At 38.6% G+C, this 18,123-nt stretch overlaps 1 protein-coding gene across 1 annotated transcript in view; it reads right to left on the reverse strand.

Annotated features, from left to right (window-relative positions):
- Nucleotides 1-856: 856 nt before the first annotated feature.
- Nucleotides 857-18,123, reverse strand: part of sema6b (semaphorin 6B) — a 172,679-nt gene continuing 155,412 nt past the window's right edge. Inside the window, exon 17 of the mRNA XM_005795735.2 lies at nucleotides 857-9,760. Coding sequence (XP_005795792.1) covers nucleotides 8,853-9,760 — 908 coding nt within the window. The 3' untranslated portion in view covers nucleotides 857-8,852. The remainder of the gene's footprint in view (nucleotides 9,761-18,123) is intronic.

Here is an 18,123-nt window from a genome sequence, read left to right on the forward strand (position 1 = left end):
GGCTTATATTAAAGTCTGGTCATTACAATGAAGATATTTATTAAATTAAAATTTAAATCAGCGACATATGGTCTCTTCGGCTCAATAATTTAGCTTGCTTTTTACTCTGTAAATTACGCTTTTCTATTAAATGGCTCTTTTAAGATAAACGTTATGTGAGCCGAAACGCATGATTCTAATTTCAAAAATGTCTCAAAGTGGATCAGTTATGGACTGTATTGTAAGGAGAAAAAATCCAAACCAAAGCCCCTGAACAAAATTCCAGGCTGTAATTTTTGCTCCAGTAAATTATAACAAAGCTACTGTGCAATTACGTCATTTGCTTCAATAATTACAGTTGCATAGATTTTCATATTAGCTTCACTGTTTCCTAAGTTCTGTCTATTTTGTGTTTGACAAAGCTTTGAGTGGTGGCTGTGGAGTTTGCCATGCTCCAACAGCTGCCATTTATTACTTTGTTGGTTTAAACAGGTAATGATGGCTACTTTTAGAAAGGTATTTCCATCTGAGAAAGGATGTTCTACTTTGCAAAATGTATGTAAAACAAGTACTAATATTAAAGTTAATAAGCTTTAAAATGAATGACTCAGGATTCACTTCAAAATTAGTAAAAGTCTCATCTGTTGTTTTTTTGTAAATAAACTGGTTCACCTGATTAATGTACCTTATGTAATGTCATTAAATAAGATATATTTTGCAGAATTAGCAGTTTTGTTCTGCTGTGCGCCTTTTAAAAAAAGGCGTGTTGTAAAATCCGTTATCCATACATCGCTGTAGAGGAACTCAATGTGCTACTGTTTTTACATTTTGCTTTAGCTAAATACAGGAAGTAAATAAAAAGTCAAAGACACTGCAGTCAATGATCACAACTTAGACAAGAATGTCTGAGTGGTTTATTAGAATAAGAAAATTAACACAGAGCAAAGTCTCCATGCGGAGTGACAGGCAGAGCTCGGGACATTGTGGTGGATGGTGAACAACTGCTGGAGTGAGTCCGGTTTTCATGTGCCTGCGTGTGTGTGCTGTGCAGCTGTCAGAGGGTGCATGCATGTGTTTGGCGTTCTGTGTGACAAGAGACACGTTTGTTTGCGGACACGAGCGCACACACCTGCATGTACGGTACAAATTCACACATCGCTACTTCAGTACACACACACACACACACACACACACACACGGAGGCTGTGTTGTCATGCAGCTACTGCACTGAAATTACATGTAAGCATTTAGGTTATGTACACATAGCAGGGACATGTGTTGCCATCTGATGACAGCCATCTCAAAGCTCCCACTGCACCCAAACACCCCGCCTTTGGGCTGACTAGGAGTGCGGGAGTTCAGCCTCTGGTCGGGGCGACAGGATGACGGGGATCCTTCACAGTAGCAGGAGACTCCACATTAGTCTTTATAAGTTAAATTACTTCCTCTCTTCTTGTAATTCATCATTTAAACAGGACACAACACTTCGGTGCTCACAGTACTGCTTCATAATAATAATAATAATAATAATAATAAAAATAATGATGATAGTCATCAGGTTGAGCTTCATTGTCATCACTGAAAAAAATTCGGCACAGGAGAGAATTGAAACATCCCACAGAAGATTTAAATCAAATGTCTACCACAGAAAAACAAGTAAAAAAAAAAAAGGCAAACAAATCATCAGTGCCGACTAAACACATATAAGTTCACAAAAACGCAAATGTCAACTGGAATCTTGCTTTTGTGCTTATTCCTGTTGCACGTTGGCTTGGATGGGAGCAGCTTGATGACGCGCCTTTCTTAAATTTAGTCCCCGTCTCTGAACAACCTTTAATACGAAGAGGAACATGCAGACGGGGCAAGACGGCAGTTATCGGCTGGGGACTCACATTGCAGGGCCACATGGTGAAAAAAACCCCCAAACCCAACACACACAGCGGCACGGTGTGTTCAATGAGAGCAAAAACACAAGATGATAACAGTGTGTAAATGGGAATTTTGTGCATATGTGAAACAGAGAAGCTCTTTATTTTGCCTTGCAGAAGTATTCACACCAGTTGGGGATTTTCATGTTTTGCTAGTTTTCAACCACAAGCCAGGAATTTTAAGTATTAGACAAATCCATTGGTGCATAACTGTGAACTAAAAGGGACATGACACATGGTTTAAAAAAAAAAATCATATCTGAAAGTTTCAATGTGCATTTGCAACCAGTTCACTTTGTCCCCTTTATTCTAATACTCCCACATTAATTCAAATAGCTTTCAGAAGTTTTAATCTAAGTGAAAAATACAGCTGTACTGGAGTTTGGTTAAAAATGTTCAGAATAGTAAACACACAGCATAATTTAGACCAAATCTGGCCCAAAGCTAAAGTGGAAAATCTTTCACTGCCACAGGGGCAAAAATGTCCAGAATTAAAAATATTATCCCACAGCTCTGTGTGGAGAAAGACTAGCACATGTAACCTCCAACATGTAATCACCAAACATCAATAAAGACACCACTATGTTTCACTGGTGAAATTATGGAGATCCTTTTCTTCCTATTTTGGAAAAAAGGAAGAAATAAAGAAGGAAAGAAAGGGCAAATAACACATTCCTGTAGATTCGCAGAACTAGAGGAGTTGCAAGTGAAAAAACCCACAGCTGTAGTTACAGTTGAAAATGTAAATTGTAAAGGTTTTCAAAAAGGATATATCCTTCACAATCCAGCCGCAATTACGCACTACTTTGTGATGGTCTGTTAAATAAAATGCATTGAAGTTGGTGCATTATGACAAATTGTCCTAAGGGTATGAATACTTATGCAAACCACTGAAAATGGGCCAAGAAAAAAAACTCCCAACTCAATCAGTGACGGCAAAGAAAAGCAATTTCTCACATGAGAAGCTGGATAAACATGTAACAGAACAAGCTTAGCATTTAGGATTTGACATGAATTAAAGGAGGGTGGGAGTGTTACTAAAAAAAATGCTGTTTTTGAATCATTAAGTTAACCTGCAGACCTTTAACACTGAAAAAACACAATGAAAACCCCGGCTTTTGCTTAGTGGAGATAATACGAATGGGTTCCCAGTCAAAGGGGCTTAAAAACACAAAGAGCAGCTGCTAGAAGAGAAGGAAGAGGAATGGGAATTACATGAAGTATGGAGAGATGAGGGAGGATGAGGGCTTTAATAAACATACTTGCCTCTATGAGGTTATACCTGAATACTTTAGCTGCCTTGTAATGTTGAACTAAAGTAATCAAATTGTGCAGTCGGTAAGATAACATCATGAAGTGCTCTACCTTTATTTGAACCGGCCTGTGTCGGGCTCCAGTTTCATTTCTGATTTAATTCAATTACATTCCCCAATTTGTCAAATGGGGTACTTGTGTGGGGGTGCATGTGCGTGTGTGGCTGGCGGTCTGTAAAGGGTCAGAAAGCGCTGGTTGAACGAGTAGCTCCCTCTCAGAGACAACCTGTCTGCAGCAATCTTTCTCAGGGGGCACATCAAGCCATTAGAGGGGCTTGGCGTGTACTTTGCCTCATCAAGCATGTTTAGTGAAACACCAGAAGAGATGCGGAGTGAGGACACGGCTGGGTGGGCACGCCGGGCCCAGATAAAGAGGCCACATTCAAAAACGCGCATATAAAGACCCAGAAATGGGAACACGGGATCAGGATGAGAGGCTGAGGTTTGCAGAGTGGAGCGGTCCTCGACACTAATGACCCGTTTCAGGGTCGAATGTGTAAAGCATACAGTGCGCTAATGTAGCGAGGGAGTAATATATTAAGATCACATTTGCCTGTCTGACCTCCTATGCTTGGTCTTGCTTTTATAAATCTTTTTAACTGGACTGCCTCATGTAATTTTTTTTCTCCACACATTTTCATTGCATATCAAATGAAAATCTTTCTCTCAGCTCGTGCCAGAGTACATTTTGAGAAAAGGTTTGCATTTGGACAGGTTGAAGAACCACACTTCACATCCTACAGCCGAAGCTGGACTTCTTCCCAAGCAGACTGTTGTTGCTGTCTGTGTTCTGGATAAATGAACGTATATTTCTTTCAGCATTCTTTATCATAGTTTCACACTGGCAGTACTGTTTCTGTAAGCCATCTTCAAGCTGTATGCCTCACAGCAATGCATGTTGTTGCCTCACAAGGTCCTAACCTCTTCTGCAGCAACATATTTTCAAAGCTCAAATTTTCAAAGTACATTTTTTAAAGCTCTCACTGTAAGAAGCAGGTAAGCCTACCCTGTCTTACAAAACTTATTTAGCCAGTTTGACAGTGTGCAAATTTCTTCTTCAGAGGGTTTTTATTTTGATATAGTATGAAATCGGTTACATTATTCCTGCCTTTTACCAAAGATGTGTTTACACTGCTCATGACTTTCCTCACAGAAAGCTGGTAAGTGTAATGGATAGACAGAGAGTTTAACATTAAGCACCATTACGATGTCAGCAAAACCATTCCATTCTTGAGAGCTGATCATTTCAGACAGTATGAGAATCAGCCACACACATTTGTCATGTGATTTGTTATACAGGGAGTCTGATAATGACTGCTTTATACATTTGTAGAGTCTCGCATTGCTCTATGAAGTAGAGTTTATGCTTAATTTATTGACAGAGATAAGAATAAACTCCCATGTATTTATTACGACAGATTTATTTAAATAGAGAAATAAACTTAGGATATTTAGAGCAGCAAGCATATACTAAATGTGTATAACAGCGAGAAAGAGACCGATGTGTTTTTTGCTTCCAATTGTCCTCATGCTGTGGTTTACGTTTTAGTTGAAATATGAAGTGACAAGGGAAGTGGTGAAGGCAACCACCACCTTTTGGCCAGTACAGCAGATGGTTACTATGGAGACTGAAGAAAGGCTTTGAACAGACTTCTTGGGCATCAAGATATTTGACGGGTGCTGCTCCTCATTTGGATGCTTATCGGTTCTAAAGGAAGACAATGTTTTATCAATATCCTGAAGACAAAAGAAATACAGTTTTTGTTTTAGTCAGTTTCTTAGTATTCTTGAAATTATAAATGAATGACTTGTGATCCATGGGTTTATTCAGCCTGTTTGTGAAAAATGACAGGTAAGTAAACACGGCGAATCGTAAGACATTTTTGAAAAGTTTTTTTTACTTCCAAATGAGAAAATAATGGTAGAGCAATGTCTGTATATTTAGAAGAAATATTAGGTTTTGTATGCATAAGATAACACATGGCAACTAAATGAGTTCCTAAAACACATGCAATAAGAGGAAACTCTTAAAAGGAAACAAAAGATGTGATTTTATTTTCATAAAGGCCTAGGTTTTCTTTGCTCTTTGTGGATTGCGAGGGGTTCGTCATTTCACCCTTTCAAGAGTTTTTATTTTTGTAGTTTTCGTCATTTGATATCAAACGTTTTTTAGGTTATTATCCAAATGATTCTTCATAACAGCCATGCATCAGTTTAAACCTGCCACAGGATGTTTCACACAAATTATGGCTACTAGCAAAAATAACGTGTGTAGTTATTGTTCTTTGATCTGACGTCATAATGTCTCATTTCATTGCATCAAATGGCCTGAAGAGGAATTAAAACCGCCACCAGTCGATAGTGTGATTTAAGATGAAAATAAAACTGGAAAATTTAATTACATTATGTGAAATGTGAGGATTCTGTCATAACTACGTATTATTCACAAAAAAATACTTTACTGCCAACAAAAATAAACTGATAGGTTATGCCAATGGTTAATTGCATGGGAAAAATTGGTTTGCTTACATGAATGTAATTGAAAGAGGTTGAGGCAAAATAAAATTGGTATATTAATAGTACCAATTGGTGAGGAGGCAGAGTGACACAAGGCTGTCTCTGTCACCAGGTTTCTCACTAATAAAATGGTTTGTTCTAGCTATTTTGGTCCCTCTGCATGTTACACCAGACTGTTATTTTTCTACATTTTAATTCCACTATAACTCAGCCTGGGGGTCCGGTGCTCTTTTGCTCAGTTCAGTGAACCATCATATTACCAAACAGCAGTGGCTGAAAACATGATACATTTCCTAATTTACAGAAGAGTTTCAACATTTGGGTCAAATGTGCAGTAAATCAGAGGGAACAACTAGTCCTGAAACACAGAAACATATTTTCTGTGTTTCCAGAAAATGTTCATAATCTTTGAGATTCTTCACATCATGTTAAGACAAATTCTTGTGCATTTCTTCTGGATTTTATGACAAACACAAAGTAACGCAAAACTGTGAAGTGGAAGGAAGAGGATATATGGCTTTCTCATGCGTTTGTATAAACAAGAGAGAATCTATTCAACCCCCTTCATTCTGATATCACTAAATAAAATTCAGTCCACCTCTATTTTAGTTTGCAGTTTGCCATAAGCCACGTAAAAAGACATGGTATGCTTGGTGGAAAACTAATGCTGAACGTCAATCTGATGGGACTTTTCCACAGTGAAGCTGGCTGGAGCTAATGAGACTAGCTCAGAGGTTCCATCGGGAAAAAAACCTTTAAACATACAGCAAGAGATCTAATGAAATGCTTTGGGGTAGATTGGTCCAGTCAAAGTCCACTCCTAAATCCAAATGAGTAGGAAGATCTCTATCCAATCTGACTGAATTTGAGCAGATTTCTAAAGACGAACAGGAACAAAATGTTAAAGTTGGTAGAGACACAGCTCAAAGAATAAAGGCAACAGGTGCTTCTAACACTTGTATCGAGTCATGGGACTGAATCCAAATGCATTTCCTACTTTTGTGGATTTTTATTTGCAAGACATTTTGAAAATGATGTAACATTTTTCTTCCACTTTGCAGTAACACACTACTTGATATTGGTCTATGAAATAAAATCCAAAAGCTTTGCTATTGTAATGAAACTAAATGTGGAAAAGTTCAGAGGGCATAAATAATTTTGCAAGGCAGTGTGCATTATTGAGTTTTTTTTTTTTTTTTTAATCTCAGTGACTTTACCAGACCCTTTTAAACTAAGCTGTAAATCATAAAACACACGTGGCTTTGTTATATTAACAATATCAATCATGTAAAGAAAAAGAGCCAACTTGTTCTTCTATTACAGCAGGATTTTAGGCCCAATCTGATGCCTTTTGCCTACATTTTGCAACAGCACACACTGCTCCCACACAAAGCAGTGACACTGTTAGTACCTATTTGTAAATGTAAGGCGGATGGGGTTGAAAAGATAAGAAGGGTGGGGGTGAGAGCGAAACTGATCAAAGCTGCTTCTTGCACTCAATATGAGCAACACAGTGATGTAAACAAGCCCTAAGAGACTTTCTCATACACAAGCTGACAGATGCAAACAGAGCTAAATACCACCTTTTACTGAACCCTGACCCAGATGGATTAAAGCTAAGCATATCTACATTTGAATCAAGAACGGATGAAAGCGGACAAAAAAAACCATAAAACATGAAAAGATCAGACAACGGAGTGAAAGAGAAACTCCACACCCAAGTGTGCGCATGACCATCTGTTTTCTTTATCCAGCTTTTGTTGGGAGTCACACTGAAAGGGAAAAAAAAGGGACGAAGCCACCAGGGATGACCATTGTGATGGTTAGCCGTGTCCTGACACTGACCCCCGCTGCAGCTTCAGGCCCCAGGTCCTCCCTGTACTGCAGACTGAGTGATTTGCCACGACCGTTGATCTACAGGAGATGCCCAAACCTGACTGGATGGAGCTGTAGCTCTCCTCATTGCTATTCTGCTACGCTGTGGTGAGTCAGATCCCTGACTCTTAATTGTTATTTGTGGCCGCAGTTTCTTCCTGCACCCGGGGCACAAAGAGGCTCAGTGTCGGCAAAAGAGACTGACTGGAGCTCCCAAGCGGCGGAGAATCTCCGCCTCGGTCAGATCGCCAGACAGCTCACTTTCCCCTTCTTCAAATGCACCACGGATCCCAGGGAGGCCTTGTTTTGGGTCGGGTCAGACAGACCCAGGCATGTGGAGAGCCAGAAACTGTCCTTGTCTTTGTTGTAAAGACTTGTATAAAAAAATACTTAAATTAGATAGTCCTTTTCTCGTCATTGTCATTCATTTAGCTAATTATTGCTTTCTCTTACTTCACCATGGCTCTGTACAGCCCTAACTAGCCATGATCAGCCACTTAACCTTCTGATTGGTAATCACACTTAAAATTACACACAATAAAATCATTTCTGTATAAACAATATTATCACCAAATTCATTATATAGCCATACTTCACAGTTAAGACAGGACGCTGGTTGGGATTGTTGTGGCCAAACACACACCCTTACATGATGTATGATTTCTGTCTTTTTCAAGGTCCTCTGGCAGAGCTACAACAGTTTTGTCTCATCTGAAATCCAAAGTAAAGTACATCGTTGTCTGCTGGATGCCACTGGCACAAGACAACAGAGACAAAAAAATTTACCAAAAGAGGATCCGATCAATGAACAAAGTGGTCAAGGGGGGCCTGTCACATTTGTCCTTGCGAGGAATATTGTTTTTTGTTGTTGTTGTTTTAGGTATAAATCCTTCAGTTGTCCTTTCAAGAAGGTTCCTATTTCTTCTTGGCCCCACTCTTTACCTTCCTGTGAGACTTGTTGTGTCAGAGCTATGAACTGTGGGTGGCACACCACAGGTTATGAACAGAGAAACTCAATGGTTTGAGAATTATCTCAACTTTCAACTCTTTTCTCTCTGCCTCTCTCTGCAGTTTGCTGAATGACGTCAGAACATTGAATGACAGTGAGAGAGGACAGAAAGGATAAGGTCGGATCAGGACGGCGAGTCTGAGGGGTGGATATTTTCCAGTTTTCTATTGGCAGGAATGTTTTTTTTTTTTTTTCCAGAGAGCTCAGCATCAACGCTCACTTGACTTCACCTCATTGGCCACTGGGGGCGTGCTCTCCCATGTTCTTCCCCAGAAGGTGGCTGAATTCAGCCAGCTCTCCCAGACCTCGAGGTCCGTGCACGTCTGGCCTGATGAGACCCTGGCGCTGGGCGTAATAGGGCATACCGTTGTTGCTGTTGTAGTTGAGCGCCTCATGACTCCAACGAGGCTCTCCGTAGTCCACATGTGGGGTGGGAGCAGAGACCACCCTACGTCGATCTGGCGAATCCTGTGGTGTGGCAGGGTAGATGTACTCTCCTGCTGAGTTCCTCAGGCTGCCGGTGGGACGGCTGCCTCCATGCTCCCCTCTTTGGGTGGCAAGGATGAGGTAACGCTGGCGATCAGAGTGTGGGGGCAGCACCACCTCGCCGGGATCCTCTATTCGTACCAAACCCCCTCCTCCGCCGCCTCCATGCAGAAACTTGGAGCTCAGGTAGATGACAGCGTTGCCAGGGCACGGGTTTCCCATGGAGGTGAGGAAGGTCTGGCTCTGGTCCCAGTCGGTGTCTGGGAGGCGCATGACTCGTTTCTGCTGCAGCGGGGTCTGCTCAGGAGTGGGCAGTAAACCTGGGTCAATCTCTCCTTTAGGCCAACCGTTGGGCATCACGAACAGGTTATCTGGCTGCGAGCGCCGTCTCTCGCCTCCGCTCGTTCTGGTCACGCTCATCACTGAGCCGCTGCGACCCTGGCCTATCATGGTCTGCTCTTTATCATTTTTGCGACGGGCGCCGTTGGCTCCAGAACCGCGGGAGTTCCTATGGCGGTGGCTCATAATCCAGCAGACAGTGAGACCAGAGAGGATGGCACCTGTGGAGAAGGCTGAAACGGCAGACACCACCAGCAGATTTACAGACACCAGGCCATCCGGCTCCTCGATGAAACTCTCCTGAAACAGTATTCCTGCAGAGAAAGATGCAACAACACACAGACAGAAGGGTTATCAGTCAACTAGTGGAACCATCTTAATGGCGTAAATATTTCCTGTATTAAACTTGTGGGAGTTAATGAACGGCCAAATAAAACGACTTACTTTCTCCCTTCCCACTGTGGGTGGGAATGAGCATATGTTTTCCAGCCAAGGTAGCTCTGTTTAATTGCCTTCATTACATAAAGTGGATAGTGATTTTAATGGCTATAATAACTGTCTTCCTGATTGAGAATGGCTCTCAACCGTAACATGTTTTGCAACATTAGCTTTACAGGGAGAAGCCAAGTCTGGCAGTAATGGTGAGTAATAATCAAATGTTTTCATTTCATGAAATCTGCAATGTTTACAGTAAACAACAGAGGTGAGGGCAACTACGTGCAACTTCATCTACAAAAATTCAGTTACGGAAAACTGCATCATCGCTCTATAACTGAATTACATTTAAATTGAAAAACTGACAAATTACTTTGGCACCCAATTAAATATTTGAAAAACACTTTGGAACAAAAGTGAACATACACTTATTGGTTCTTACACATAAGTCTAAATGACATATGTGTTATTTGCACACTAATTGCAAAAATATTAATATAAAATGACCTGTTAAAGGAAGAGCTGCGTAGGTAATGAATCATCTGACGAATCATCTGTTTTTCTTTATTGTGGCCTCACAAACAGCTGTCAGTATAATTATACTCAGCATTACCACTTATTTGAGCAGCTGAGGTGATTTTCTCAAAATAGCAGCACAGACAGTGCAAAGGGTATTAAATTCTAATGACAAATGAATAAAAAAATATTTTAATTAACTAAATCTTAAGAAAGAAGCTGATTAATGGGGTTGAACCAGGCCGAATTAGAGGCAATGACTTCATAGTCCCACCGATGAAGCACACATCAAAAACCTTTGTTGATGCATCATCGGATTTTTGTTTTGCACAAAGAAGAATTCAAAATATAAGACAGTGCAAAAATAATTTCTAGGAAAACGACACAATAGTAAAAGAGCTCATTTCATTTTAATGAATATTAACAGAAGCAAATTTTTGTCAGTGAACTGAGTCAGAATGAAAGAACTTCAAAGTCCCAAAGGTGAAGTCCAGAAGTGGGGGAATAATAATAATGAGTCTTGGGTCTAAATAGCCGTTTTGGTCTAATTTTGAATTTACCCTTATATTTTCACCATAAAAACTATTTACCTTACCTTGTTTGGTATCATTATTTTCAGAACATCCTAAACTTTGTGATTTTAGTGTTTGTTTCATTTTGACAAAATTTATTATCACATTGGAGCAAAAAACACACACAGAAACATGACGTCATGCCCGCCACAGGGCGGGCGTCGACCTTAAAAGGTTAAGGGATGGGGTTTCATGTTTTAAAAATGTATCAAACCATTTGCAGATCACAACACAAATAATCATGGATATGCAAAAGTATTACCTGACTAGATTATTGGAAATAAACATGCTGAGGAAAACTGATTCTGCCAGAAGAATATAAACAGTATAGAAACAACAAATGTCTGCTTACAGAAATACTGCTGCATTAAGATCATTTACAAATACTGCAAGCTGACAGTGAGCTGACAGTTTGAATTATTTGATATGCATAGGCAACATCTGAGAAATGCCATTATTAGAACATTCGTTATATTGTCACTAATGTTTTGTCCACTGTTTTATCTTTACCATTTAGTTTATTTTATTATAGGCTGGTGTTATCTCTAGTAAATATGCAAACCTTTTTCTTTTAAATCATTGCACTGGAATAACAAATGTCTGCTTTTCATGTCTTGAACATTTATCAGTGTGTTTATGGATGAAGGATATCACATGTGCAAATGAAAATATTCTATATCATCTTTACACAAGTACATTTAATGAACTCCCTCTCTGTGAAAACGCTTATGAATTATTGAAGATAAGACTACAGTGAGACCACAGCACAGGCTGCCAAGGATCAATTAGAAAAATGCCAGAAGAAAAGTTGTTTTTTTGGCTCCACAAGCTCCTGGGACCAACAGCGGTGAATACAATGAAATTGTGCCAAGGGAAGCAGATTGGAGAAAAGCAGATGAGGAAAAGAGGAATGAGTTACAAAGAGAGAAAGAGAGATAAAGAGAGGGAGAAAGACAGAGAGTGGCCTAAAGCAAACTTGAGCATTTGGGGGCTTAGACAAACAGTAGTAATAGTTGTTAAATTACAGCAGCAATAGTGGCAGAGGCAAAGTGTCTCCACAAGGACAGGAAAATAAATCCTTTTTCACAGAAAATTAATGGATATCATTAATAGGAATTGGAAACCACTTACTCACTAACCCTATGCAGAAAAAGCCAGGCAGAGAGAAGGAATGAAAGTATTCAAGAAAATAGCCATAATTTTTTTTTTAAATAAACAAACCTCTTTTTTTTATGGTTTGATGAATTATTTTTTAATGGGGACTCAGGAAGTTGTTTGTGTAGAAGATCCTGCAGTGAGAGTTGGCCCGGTGGGTAATTAATGTAGCCTGTGGCTTTCTAATGTAAAGTGTTACTCTAGACACATCGGCATTAAGCTAAGGAATGGTAGATTAAACCCTGTGAAAAAACCCTTAAACCGCTGCGCCGCACCAGAGGTGATGTTGTACATGTTAAGCTGTTAATATGCACAAGAAGGAAACTAAGAATTAATGCCGATTGTATATGTTCTTGTCTGGGCTCAGACCTGAGATTCTATAAGGAGCAATTACTGTGATGGGAAAAATACACAGCAGGTATAATAACACGGTGAAGGAGGAAGCCAGAATCTACAGAAGCAGATTCAAGAAATGTAAATGTTTCTCCCCCCAAGTAATTTAATGTAATTACCATGGCAGCACAACAACATACAGTAACCCTGCTTAGGATTCAAACCACAGCTGCATCCTGTGGGATTAGAGAGTCATAAGTACCTCTAATAATAAGAGAAACACCAAGTAAATAAATGAAAACTATTTGGATTTTGAATTAAACTGAAGGTTTTAATCTAACTTAGTTTAGCTAAAAATCACAGTTCGTCAATTATGGAAAATAAAGATCATGAATCATTGTCTACAAGACTACAAGGCAATTATGATTTCAGCTAAAAACATTCATTTGCTTTAGGGTTCTTGTGTAATGTGCAAGTATCAAAATAACAAAGCCTATCCTTAAACTCAAAGAGTGTGAAGGAAAAACAAAAATACTTCAATTGTAAGTGGCAACTATCTTAGTTGATCAATGAAGATCCTTTTCACATCTAATTACAAACCTTCAATTGAATTTTATCAGTTGCTTCACTGTGACTCTTCCGGTTTTTCTTCTCCTGGCTAAACTTTTCACTCGAAGCCGATCGATTTAAAATAACTCTACCAGTTCTCATAAGAAGACTTGTACAAGCTTGTTCGTGGCTTCGAGCATTTTGTTTCTCTGTAACTTGTTTGAAACATTTACCAAGATTCTACTGCCGGTGATTTCAAGCAGGTATGCAAACATTTTATTACAGTTAGAATACAGAAAATCCAGACTGACTTCAAAATGTGAACCTCGTTCTTGTTTTAAAATCACTGGATGCTCTGCTAAATAAACCTGGGTACAAATTTATTAAGGAATTCATGCCTGTGAAGATAAAAATAAATAAATAAAATAAAAAAACAAGAATCTGAAGGAACACATTTGTTTTACTCCTGTTTTCCATTACAGACTCGTTCACATTTGGACAAAGCACATGATTAAGCATTCAAACTATTACTCCTTAAAACAGCGTCAAGTGGTTTGGACAATCTTACATGTGTCATTTCTGGTAAGAAATGAATGTGGACACTATTTATCACTTTTCCTTCTGCTACAAAATGCTTGGAGCTTGTGTGGTAGAAGCACAGCTTCCAGCCTGTCAGCATGATTGCATCTGCTAAATAGTAACAAAAGAAAAAAAATGAACATTTCAGTGAGATGGTGTTATTAAATATGTCTCAATCGCTAGTCCTCAAACAAAACATTGGGCATCTTTTTAAAAAGGTCCGCACCGTTGTTGGCATTCCTGTCAAGGGGGCATAAAAACATCACGACATTAAATGTATTAGTATTTATTTATTACAAGTATTTATTTTTAAAAAGGTCAACATTTTTAATTAGTGTCATCTCAAGGAAATTTAAATGGATGAACATTTTCTGTTTTTCTTTAGTCAATTTCACTGTTGAGCTTTTTATTCAGAACCTAAAAGCATAACTGCCCACTAAAAGCCAAGATAACAATGACACAGACATTTCTTAAGCCTTTTATCCATTTTGTGTCACCAACAATTGGACCTCAGAGTTCAGACAAAGGATCCTCAACGCTGTCGATGCAAATCAACATCTTCAACAAGTTTGCCTTTCCAATTGATCGAAACCTGCCGTAAATCAACAGGCCATGTTGGTGAATCAATATCCTTCCAGCTCTAATTACTCCTTTATTACCAGACTGATAAGAGAGGATCTGCATGAAAGTGGGTTGTAGTTATTGCTTGACATGACAAGAACATTTTAGTTCTTCACCTCATCAGAGGAATCCTGCCCTATATTTCCAGTCATATTTTATCAGGGGATTAAAATGAATTTATGCAAAATTTGCTTTTAATTCACTCTTTTGTGTGATGCCATGACCCTTTCTTCCCTAATTTCTTTTCACATCAACTCTCCTTTAAGTTTGGCACCACTTCTGAATATTAATTTTTAGAAGAAAAAATGAACTCCTCTTGAAGCTGGCCCAGGGTAATAGATTTAAAAATGTGCTTTAAGGTATTTAGTAAAAGGTTTCTCTGAGGGTTCCTTTTCTGACCGGCATGATTCACAGTAGCTCAAAAGTATGGCAACTTCTTCCCACTATTGTTTGCAGATAAAATGTGTTTGTTTTTTTAAGTATTTGATAGATTTAAGCTTAAGTGATAAATATTTGGTTAACTGAGTGTTACTTTTCTCTTTAAAAATTTCAGTAGAGTCTTGGCATGAGCAAAGACTTTCTGTGAAGGGGCTTGCAAACGTATTCATACCCTTTGAACATCTTGAGTCTACCAGGTTTTCACATGTAGAGACTGAATTTTCTGCTCAGGCTCAGTCAGATCGGACGCAGAGTGTTGCTTCTAATTTTCAATTAAATTCAAGTCTGGTTTTTGGCTGGACCACACTAACGCATGAATATAATTTAATATAAACCATTATGTTATACAGGCTTCATCACCACAGCATGATACTACCACAGCCGTGTTTCACAATAAGAATTGTTTTGCAATGGTGATGTGCAGTTTGGTGTCTGACAAATCTAACCTAGTGCTATAATTACAAATCTGACAAGAACACATTCCGCTGTGCCCTTTACACAGCTTTCACAAAAACATGTTCCTGTTTGCAAAAACTGGAAACAGTTTTGCAGCAAACCTTCCTGCTAGATAACGTGCGCAACAGTGCTTTGTGTGTTCAGAGTTTGGGATACTGTTTTGAAATCTCTTCTAACCTTTTTAATAACTTTCTTCCTGACTGATGTCCTGACTCACGTTAGTGAGTCTTCATGATAATCTTTAATGTTCTTCAATTAAACTCAAGCCATCACAGAACAGATGTATTTATACTGATATTAAATTACACGCAGGAAGATTTTATTTATTTTATAGGTGATTTCTCTAGGCAATTAGTTACACTTGATTTTACTTAAAGGGTAGTGCAGAGAACACTTCTGTGATCACTAATGTATAAAACACTTCAGAATTTTTATTTGTGGAGCTGGAAAATATCCATCACTTTATCGTTCTTCTTCACATGTATGTACTGCTATTTATTGTTCTGCCACATCAAGTCTCAATAAAACACGTCAACATTTTTGCAACGTGAAAAATTGTGAAAAGGTTCAAGGCGTATTAAAACTTCACATGTTTCTGTAGAAAAATATCATGGTTTCCAAATATTGTTAAACTTTAATTTAAAATTCCCCCTCAGTCTTTTTTCCTCATGATCACAAAGTCAGCTCTTGGTTGCTGGGCCTCATTGGCTAAATGCTTTTTATTTTTCTAATAGTTCTGCAGCCATCATTCTATTTTAAAATCTATAAGTTTGGCTCAAAAGTTGCTTTTTTTAGCTTCTAAAACATCCCGTTTTAGAAGTTTCTCTCCCCAAATCTGCAGATGTAACACAAAAAAAATCCATCTGCTGGTTAAGACAGATACAAATAAAAAGACGTAAAGAGTGTCAGGTTTAACTGATTGACTAGAGCTTTGTCTACTTTCTAAGCCAAAATGAAAAGGCCAAAAGCACAGACCATTTCAGAAAGAAAATTAATGACCACAAATCTGCAGTCTTTCACACACACACACACACACACATACACACTACATCTGGAAATGCTCTGCAGAGGTTATAGATGACATTTATCTCCACTGTAGTTCAGGGTTGCTGTGTGACACTTTTGATTAAGTTCTGCATACTGCAATAACAGTGCTGTCACATTCACACAGGGGGGATGGTTCTGACTAAAATGGAGACAAACTGGTTCAGCGTTTCCTCCTGTGCATGGACACCCCATTATCCCAAACTTATGTTTTTTCTTGGATGAACAAAATCTAAGCAAACATTTATAGCCAATGGCTAAAAGTTATGTGCAACATGCACAGATATTTGGCAGCATGTGTGTGTGTGTGTGTGTGTGTGTTGTTGTTGTTGTGACACATTTCTGTGCTTGCTACCAGAGGTGACAATAAAAACCGCTGGCTGGGCACTCTGTCCTTCCACAACTTCTTTCCCAATCCCAATGGCTTGTTAAAGCTTAATGGAAGCCAACAGGCTGTCTGTCAGCCCGACGAACACTGAGCTGTTTGTCTCGAGGTTTCTAGCTCCAATTACAACATAACGAGGAGAGGAGAGGAACGGGGAGGCAAGCCAAAGAGAGGAGAGAGATTTTTACACTGTGTGTGCTGAAAGGAATTGGGAGGACAAGTGAGGAAATGAGACAAAAGAGATGACACAAAAGAGTTGAGAGTACAAGAGGAGGATTCAGCCAAAGAAAACAGCTCGGGCAAAAAAAAGAGCAGATAGGAGATGATTAAAGCAGTGAATGGAGCGAGAAAGGCAACACACGAGCAAAAAGGACTAAAAGCACAAGAGCTCGAAAAGCTCTATAGCTACAAACAATACCTAACGTCAATTTGCGTAAGTATAGTTTTACACCAGTTAACATTTAAAGCACAAGGACTCTGTAGTTTAGTACCTAGTTTAGTTTTTCCTTTTTCTTGAAATACTTTTCTCTATGTATGTTGTTTCCACCTTCACCTTCTAAATCGTCTCTTCTGATATCGCTCTTGCAGCCACCTGCCCATTGATACCAAATGTATTGGCACGAAGGGAACAATTTCACATTCCAAAAACATGCACATGTCAATCAGTGCATGATTTAAACTGTTAAACTAGCATAAGTATTTGTACAAATAACTTAAAACAGAAAAAGGACTTCATTATACTTTTAATATGCCTCCATATTTCACATCTCAAAACATAAAAATTCCCCACAAAACTGATTCATTGTAGTATGTGATACGATTGTTAAATCACTGACTGGTTTTATTGCGTATTCTACCCATAGCAAATAATAGCTTCAGGATTACAACATATAACCTAATAAATCTTTAATACCCATTATCCCTTAAATGTGTCACCTGCTTACCCAGCAGCTGGTGATATAAAGGAAAACCTTATGAAGAAGACTATATCTACTCAAAGGTTTTATTTTCAATAGAAAGTCAATGTTTTCTGAGAAGCCCTTAGTACAATATCTGACATGGCTGCAGTGTATAACTCAAGTTGAAGCTGCGTGTGTGACCTTTTTTAAAAGCTCTTGTGAGGTTTTTCCCTCATTAAACCAGACTTAAGCAGCCCTGCTCAAGGGCTGACAACATCACCCTTTACTGTGAATGCTTACTGAGTGGGAAGACTCAACGTTTGCAATATATAGAATTGGGAATGTGTCAATTAAAGGAACCTCAGAGGTATGAAAAACTATTTAAAAGGAAGATGCATTTCTTAAGATATGAAGATCTAAATGAATGAATTACATTTAGACTGCGGAAGATTAAGAGAGAGCAACACTTAAAGCAGATAACAGACTAAATATTGTATATCAAAGTTTCTGTGTTTTATTACTTTGAGCTCTCATCCCCTGTCTGTTTAGTAAACTGATGGATTTAAAATGTCAGACTTAAGGTAAGGAAATCATTTTGTTTTTGCTTTAAATAACTATCACATATGTGGTGTGTCATCATCTGAGCTCCCAATATAAATAATAATAATAATAAAATCCTTATTTTTGTTTTATAA

Source organism: Xiphophorus maculatus, chromosome 9 (assembly GCF_002775205.1).
Source record: "Xiphophorus maculatus strain JP 163 A chromosome 9, X_maculatus-5.0-male, whole genome shotgun sequence".
Classification (NCBI taxonomy): Eukaryota; Metazoa; Chordata; class Actinopteri; order Cyprinodontiformes; family Poeciliidae; genus Xiphophorus; species Xiphophorus maculatus.